The 8,552-nt window shown below is 51.1% G+C and overlaps 1 protein-coding gene across 2 annotated transcripts in view; it reads right to left on the reverse strand.

The window, feature by feature from the left end:
* Window positions 1-8,552, reverse strand: part of LOC101663309 (mitochondrial import inner membrane translocase subunit TIM16) — a 70,572-nt gene that overhangs the window by 39,828 nt on the left and 22,192 nt on the right. For both annotated transcript variants that reach the window (XM_045283998.1, XM_030884394.2), the window contains exon 7: window positions 1,419-1,469. In XM_045283998.1, coding sequence (XP_045139933.1) covers window positions 1,419-1,469 — 51 coding nt within the window. The remainder of the gene's footprint in view (window positions 1-1,418; window positions 1,470-8,552) is intronic.

Raw genomic sequence — 8,552 nt, forward strand, 5'->3', positions numbered from 1 at the left:
CCTGAGAGACCTAGCAGAGGCAGGGGCTCAGGCCCCATTCTCCTTTAGGCTGGACCTGGGACCCCGTTTCTGCACAAAGGCTTGGAGGGCGGCCAAGGCAAGCTGTGGGGCTGGCTTCCTTCTCACTCTCAGTCTTGAGATGCAAGATGAGACCATCCCGCCGGCTACGGGAGCGGGAGCAGGGGGGTTTGGGTCAGTCAGCCCTCCAGGACCTGCACCCTCACCCACCCTACAGTGCCACGAACTCAATTTCTGCGGGCTCTGTCCCTCCAGAAGGGGCAGTGACTCAACCTTTTTGGCCCAAAGGTTTCCTTTTGCTACACCCATAGGGTGGGGGGCCCAAGGGGGAGGGGCTACAAGAGTCTCCCAGGCTGGGTTTAGCTGGCTATTTGCCCCCCACCCCTTAAGTGGGTAACAGTCCTGAGAAGTGGGGAAAGGGGCGCCTGTGGTAGGCCTGGCTCTTCTCACCCCAGTCAGCAGCAGGCCCTGACTGCGGTCTTGAGGAACAAACGTCTGAAAGAACTTGCTAAAGAGCAGAGAGCCATTCCTTGTACTTGCTGCCTTAAAGTAGCTCAAGTTAAAAAGGCAAACTTTACGGTGTATACATTTTACATTTAAAATAATTACACCTTTCTCGACACAGCCATAGAGGAGGCCCTTCATGTGGGTCTAGTCTTTCTCCCCCATCTGCTCTAGCCACATGTCCCTTGGGTGCCCAACTGTGCTGCCCAGATTCAGCTCCAAGGTCAGTTCCTCAGGGGAGCACGTAGCTAGCCACCACCCCCTGCCATAGCCACCAACTGCCACAGTCCCTTCCAATCATGGGGTCTGGGTAGAACCACATGCCAAAGAGTTTTCAGTGTCCCCCCAAATCCTAAATCAGATCGCCAGGCCTTTCTTCCAAGGTGCCTCAGAGTGGCCACCACGGACCAACCTTCCAGTTAGCAACTGAAAGCATCAACCATTTGTACTGTGAAGGGACTCCCTTGGGGGCAGGGCCTATGTCTGTCCCAGTGAATGCCAGAGGTGTGACACAGGCCTCAGACAGGCTCCAGTTCTTGGGACCAGCAGGACCTGGGGAAGGGGGCATCTGGGGCTGGCAGAAGTCCTGAGGTAGTGTGGCCCCTCACCCATTAGCTGGTCTCCACCAACTCTGGAGGTAGGTGATGGGGAGGGGTTTGCGAGTCTCCACAGAGGCAGGAAGACAAAATCTGACATTAGCTTCCCAAAGCCCCAGATGGCCTCCTCCTCCTTGACCTGTGAGCACAGTCTGGCTGGGCCCCACCTTGTGGTCAGGAGCAGGCCCTTCTTGAACCCAGCAGCCCTTCCCAGAAAGTGCAGCCGGCAGCAGAAGCCAAATGTCCAGGTGCAAGCCAGATGTCCAGGTGCCGCCAAGCAGTCAGCCCACCCAAGCTCACCTGGGAGGGCTCGATCTTTGCTCTAGGGTCGAAAACCCGAAGTTGCTTGTCCTGGAAAAGAACAGAAAGGTAGAAGCAGTCAAGGACTGAGGGATGAACGAACTGAGAGGTAAGCTTCTGGCAGTTAGTGCTCCCAGGGGCCAGCCTGTCCCCCAGCACACCAGCAGGGGGCCCCCATTCTGGGCTTTCCTATCGCAAGGGGTGAGAGCTGTTGTTTCCTGCCCTCCAACCAGAAAACCTACAGCCATTGAGTGGCATGGCAGAACTGCCCCATGGGGTTTCCAAGGCCACAAGCCTTCCCAGAAGCAGACAACCTCCTCGTGCTGGTGGGTTCAAGTCCCTTGAGTCTCTGACCTTGAGGTTAGCAGCCCAATGCTTAACCCGAGGTAATACCAGGCCTCTGGTTTTTGGCCCCCGAAGGAAGAATGCCAGGACCCGGCTGCTGTTTCCTGATCGGGCTCTGCACCTTGGACTCCAAGAACCCAAGGTGGGACTTGCACCTTGGGCTCTGCACCTTGGACTCCAAGAACCCAAGGTGGGACCTCACACCCTGCAGATGAGACACTCTTCAGTGTCAGAGGAGACACAGGCTGGGCTCTTGTGACAAGAGCGAGCAGGGGCTCTTGTGACAAGATCATTCCTGTATGCCAGGACCTTCCTGTGTGACCCCCTCCTGCTGGTGCATCCCGCCCACGTGGACTGATAAGACTCCCTGAGGGTGGGGGTGGGAGGGGGGCACACAGTGTAGGAAGGAAAGAGAGTTCTTGAATCAAACACCCATGGCTCGGATTAAAAAGACCAACACCTAGGCCAATGCCTGCAGCCCTGGAGTCCTTCCGACTCTCAGCACCTCCATGTTCTACAGAGCAGAATGGCTCCATTGAGGGGGTCGCCAGGCCTTTCTTCTGTGGAGCTTGAAGTGCCAGCCTTCTGCTCAGAAGTCAAGAGCAGACCATGTAACACCCCCACCAGGAACCTTCAACACCTTGTATAGGACCTCACTTAGATGATGCTGTGTGAGCATCCCCAAGCACATGTGTGAGCACTGCGGTTATGTGTACATGGATGGACCTGTGATGTGTGAACATCATATCCAAGCTCACTGCCGTGGAGTCGGTGCCGATTCATAGCGACCCTACAGGGCAGGGTAGATCTGCCCCTGTGGGTTTCCGAGACTACAGATCTTTACAGGAGTAAAAAGCCACATCTTCTTCCCTTGGAGCAGCTGGTGGTTTCAAACTGCTGACCTTGCCTTCACTATGAGTCAAAATCGACTCATTGGCAGTGAGTTTGATTTTATGAGTTGAATGGAAAACTATTCTGTCTGTACACTTTTTACCAAAAATATAATAGAAAAACAAAACAAGAAGCAGCGCCGGGGCCAAGGTGGGGCTCCAGGTGGACCTCGGAGATGAGATAGGCTCAGATCCAGTTAAAGCACCGAGAAGTGCATGCACTGGTTGTTTTCCGGGTGCAGAGAAACATTACCAGATGGTTGTCAATGAAGAGTGCTTGAAATGGCAACAAAATACCTGAGCAAAATTAAAACCCAAAGCCCTCTGCCATCAAGAGTTGATGCTGACTCATGGAGACCCCACAGAGAATTTCTGGGGCTTTCGGAAGCGTCTCATCTTTCTCCAGAGGTGCGGCTGGGGCTGGCCCCACTGACACCCTTACCCTACAGCACCACCAGGGCTCCTTCGGTGTGTGACAGCACCAATGGCAGAGTTTATAATATAGTAAGGTGACCAGATTTAAAGTGGGACAACACTGACTGGTGGGCAGGGGCGGATTTGATTAAAAATTGATTATGGGGCACCGAGACAGGAAGTGACCAACTGATGTTGGACACATAGTGCCGAGATACAGGGCTGCCACCAATCCTCCACTAGTAAAGACACGGCCCACTGCCCTCTAGGTGCCATGTATCAGAGGCGTGCCTGTCTACAGGTCTACCAGACCGAAGCCAAAGTGCTGGCCTCCCGTCCACTCCAACTCAGGCCCCAGAAGGACAGGGAAGAGCTGCCCCTTTGGGTTCCCTAGCTTGTCAATCATTACGGAAGTAGACAGCCGCAGCTTTCTCCCATGGAACTGACTCAATGGCAGGGAGCGAAGGTCAGCGAAAAGAAGACCCTGGAGGAGATGGATGGACACAGTGGCTACGAGGACAGGCTCAAGTGCAGCAATGACCGAGAGGGTGGCATAGGGCCAGGCGCTGTTTTGTTCGGTTCTGCGCAGGGTCACTACGGGTCGGAGCTGACCTGAAAGCACCTAACAGACAGCAGTCTTTAAAGGAGCAGGTCCAGTCTTTCCTCCCAGGGGCTGCTGGGTGGGTACGAACCGCCGATCTAGTGGTTAGCAGCCGCACTGGTCAACATTCCACCAATATAGACTAAAGGATTAACCTTGACCAGAGAGGTTTGGCCTGTTTTCCTCAGGACGTAGGAGATACTTACTCCTATGCCCTTAAAATGTCCCACCTGATCAGAGTCTCTGGTCTGCCTGGAGGCCCAGTCCACTCCGGCCACCCACTGCACTAGCAGGATGACTTCCTGGTGGGGATGGTCTTGAGATTGACCTTGGGGTGGGTGGGGGTGGCTGGAGACTCAGGTCAGCCATGCAGGCATTCAACTGTCCATGGAACTGAATCCTAATGAAAAGGTGGACACAAGGCTCAAGTGAGTTTCCTTGGCTGGAAGCACCCTGTGCATGTTGTCACACTTGGCTGCCGGGGGAACCCGGGGCCAATTTGCACAACTCCACTGGAAGCTTGTCTAGATCTCATGACCGTCAGAGACCGTCCCCATGAATGCAATGGCTGTTCTGCGTCCCCGAGTCCTTCTAGTGAGTTGTCAAACCCGAGGGTAGTCTTGGGGACGGTGTGACAGTTGTCCAGGAAGGCAAAAGATCCAGATGGCGACAGGATGCTGAACAAGAAGAGCGAAAGGATGCCCTCATGACACGTAACACAGACTTATGACAACATGACAGCGAGCAGGGCAGGGTGGTGTGGTATTCTCAGAAGGACAGACAGACAAACGGACGGGGCAATGGGGCAGAAGTGAGAACCCAGAGAGAGACCCATACTGGTAGAGCAACTAACTGCAGACAAAGAAGCAGAGACCATTTAATGGAGAAAGGACGGGCTTGTCACCTCATAATGCTGAAATAATTGGGCGTCCACATACCAAAAAAAAAAAAAAATTAAACATAGGAATTGAGACACCGATCTACATCTGTCACAAGAAGTAACTCCCCACAGATCACGGATCTAAACGTGAAAATGCAGAACTGGAAAATGTCTAAGAGAAAATTTGGTTGAACTCGAATCTGGTGACGGATTTTTAAGACACAATACCAACAGCTCAATCCAGGAAACAGAAGAAAAAAGGGGATAAACTGGACTTTGTGAAAATTAAAAACTTCTGTGAAAGATACTGTTAAAAAGAAGGGGAAATAAAGCTCCAGACTGGGAGAAAATATGTGAAAACATTATCTGATAATGGACTTACTTCCAAAATACACAACCACAAGCCAAAGCTGCCAAGTCCATGTGGACTCATAGCGACCCTGTGGGATGGAATGGGGCTGCCCCAAAGGCTGGGTCTCCTGAGTCCTCTCAGGAGCTGCCACCTCTTTCTTGTGAGGAGTGGTGAGGGCTCCACATGACTGGGAGCAGCCAAGTGCTTTAACCACTATGCACACCACTAGGCCTCCTTAGACACACAAAGAGGGCTTAAAACTCAACCATTAGAAGGTAAACAGCCCAGTTAAATGGGCACTATATTGAAACAGTGCAGAAAGATGAGGTCTTCTACTCCCATAAAGAGTGACAGTCTTGGAAACCCACAGGGGCAGTTCTGCCCTGTCCTGTAGGGTCACTGAGTCAGCATTGACTCCATGACAGTGAGTTTGGTCTTCTTGTTTATATGTAAACAAAAAGTGGCAAACAAGCATAGGAAAGGATGCTCAACACAGCATCTGTCTTCAGGAAATTGTGACTTCAAATTATAGACACCGCTACATAGTTACTGTTAGCTGCCTTCAGGTGACCCAATGTCACCGGAAAGGATATGTCACCTGCTCCAACCCCGTCTCCATGACCAGTTGTGGGTCAGACAACTGGGAGTTGGAGGGTTTTCACTAGCTGATTTTCAGAAGTCAAACACAAGGCCATTGTTTCTAGCCCATCGTAGTCTGGAAGCTCCACCGGCAACCCGTTCAGCATCAGAACCACAAACAAGCGTCCACTGACAGGTGGGCTGTGGCTGTGTCTCCAGGGGAGACACAGGCCAGGAACCGAACCTGGGTCCTACAGCACAGACAGTGAGCATTCTACCACGGAACCACCAGTGTGCCCTACTCGTCTGTAGGTGCTGTGGGTAAGCCATCAGTGCATTCTCCACTCATACTGACCGCAGGAGACAGTAGAGCTGCCCCACTGGGTTTGCGAAATGGATAAAATCCCCAAACATTGGTCAATACTGACTGCTGAGGAGGATGTGGAGCAACAGGAAGTACAGTGGTGAGCTGAAAGCCTATGTCCACTCAGAAGCCCACACACCTTAGCTCTCCAGGGCTGCTATGAACAGAAATTTATTTTCTCGCAGATTAGCAGGCTAGAAGTCTGCTTTGGGGCACCAGTTCCAGGGGGAAACTCTCTCTGTTGGTTCCGAAGGAAGAGTCCTTGTCTCCGAGCCTCTGCTTCTGGGCCTTCTTCCCGTGGTGTGGCATCTGCCTTCCCCCACCTCTGCTCCTCTTTAATATCTCAAGAGATGGATTTCAGACACAGCGCACACCAATCCTCTCTTGTTAACATAAAGGAAACTCATCCTTAAACTGGGTCATATCCAGGTACGCCGTTGCTGTTAGATTAAGGTGACCAGACGTCCCGCTTTTGGCGGGACAGTCACGATTTTTGGTGTTTTAAAAAAGTCCCGATTTTTGGAAAGAATGCACAAGCTAGGGAATGGTCTATTTGGTCCATATAGACCAAATTTTTAATCAAGAACCCGCCCCCTGCCCCCCGGTTAATGGTGTCCCGCTTTAAACCTGGTCACCTGATGTTAGATGCCACGGCATCAGTTCGGACTCGAGGTGCTCTCTGCACAGCTGAATGCAGCACTGCCCGGTGCTGGGCCCTCTTCACAACTGTTAAGTTGGAGCCCATGGTTGCGGCCACCGTCTCAGCCTACATCGTCAAGAGCCTTCCTTTGTCTGAACCGGGCACAGAGGTGAGGGTTTACAGAACATGATCTAAGGTGGTGCAGTTCAATTGGTCACACAGCTGTATTCCAACACTGAGAGCAGTCAAGACATCCTTCACCCAGTGAATGGATGAGCACACTGCTGTTCATCCACGTGACAGGATACTACTCAGCCATAATAAGAAAGAAACTGAAACCACAAGAGGCGAGGCGGACTCCGAACGCCAATGCTAAATGAAAGAAGAGACCAGCTGCAATGCCTACCCATGGTATGAAAGCCACGATAAAGGCATTCCGGAAGGAGACTCCAAAATCTTCATTGTTTTTTGTTGGATCGGCTGATGGCCTCCTGTTTTTTTTTTGGTTTTTTTTTAGATTTTATTAGGGGCTCATACAACTGTTATCCCAATCCATACACACATCAATTGTGTAAAGCGCATTTGTACATCGTTTCTCAAAACATTTTCTCTCCATTTAAACCCCCGACATTAGGTCCTCATTGGCCTCCTGTTGTTATGGAGGCATTTGCCCTTCCCTGTAGCCTGCAATGCTTTTATATCTGGAGATCTTCCAATTCTCCATTCAAAAGGTTGGACTTGGCTTTCTACACAATGGAGGGCTTTGATTTTGTTGTTTATTTGTTTGTGGGGTTTCCCCCCCTTTTTTTTTCTTCTACTCAGCAACATGAGTGTGAATGTAGCTTCTCCCCAAAGCCTTCCCAAAGCTTATGATTCTAGAGACTCTTCACCAATGACTACGATTTTGGGGACTGAAGAAAATGACACATGTCATCTGCTGAGGCCCCCTACTCAGAGATGGCTATCTCTCCTCTTCCTCTCTCCGTGGACCCGCTTTTTCGGAAGAGCCTGGACCCTTTCACCAGTCCCACAGTGCATCTCCCCGACTCTGAAGAGAAGAGCTCCGGAAGAAGGAAAGTAAGGGCCGGGGCAAGAAACAGAAGGTCCAAATTGTGTTCTCTCTGACCCAACTATGCATACTCAAAGACTGATTTCAGAAACAAAGAGACCTCAGCCTCCAGCATATGCTAGACCTTTCCGAAGTCCTGCAATCTGAGCTACAGACAGAGTAAGCCCTGGCTCCAGAACCAGAGAATGAAATGGAAGAGGTGGAAGAAAACCACCAACAGGTCAAAGAATGACCATGGTGTGACTCAGAAGGTCTCTGCACTTCCCACCACCAGGACGCACAGCAGCACAGAAAGCTCAGTTCAACTCACTTCCATGAAACAGTTAATATACCGGAAGTCCTTCAACTCACGAGGCCTGCCCGGTCCAAGGTCAAGGAAGCAGAAGTCTCCTGTAGAGCAATGCAGGCAATCTGGCCAGAGGCAGCAAACAGCAGGACGGGCCACCAACATTCAGCCAGATGACAGGCTCCAACAGTCCCAAGCTCAAGCGATGTATACACCAGCACCATGGCCAAGCAGGTCTCGAAGGAACCTCAAGCTCTAGCAACACGATCCATAGGTTGGCTGTCCCACAGGTAGTGTAGCTCGCAAGTTGAGCAGAGAACTCACTAAGGCAGCCGCACACTGGTTCGATCACCAGAGAGCAACAGAGGCAGGCAGGGCTTGCCTAGCCATTTATCTCTTTTCCCTCCAATCAAACTGGAACCATAATAATCCCACATGTTCCTATTTAACAGGTTGGCAAAATAAACCTACCTATCACTAGGATCTAGCCTCAAGAATAGGAATTAAAAGTACAAAGATGTGCGGTGAAGGATTATTTGTAATTTATAGGATTGGGAATGTTCTTCTTACTAAACAATTTAGGAGTGGGGGGAGGTTCAGCTATAAGGAGCTTCTTGGATGCCCTCTTCAATAAGTGGTGCTGGAAAAAATGGATATCTACCTGAAGCAAGACCCTTACCTCATTCCATGCACAAGAATAAACTCAAGGTGGAT

The sequence above is a fragment of the Echinops telfairi genome, unplaced genomic scaffold (genome assembly GCF_000313985.2).
Source record: "Echinops telfairi isolate 266 unplaced genomic scaffold, ASM31398v2 ScPeMD7_5;HRSCAF=22, whole genome shotgun sequence".
NCBI lineage: Eukaryota > Metazoa > Chordata > Mammalia > Afrosoricida > Tenrecidae > Echinops > Echinops telfairi.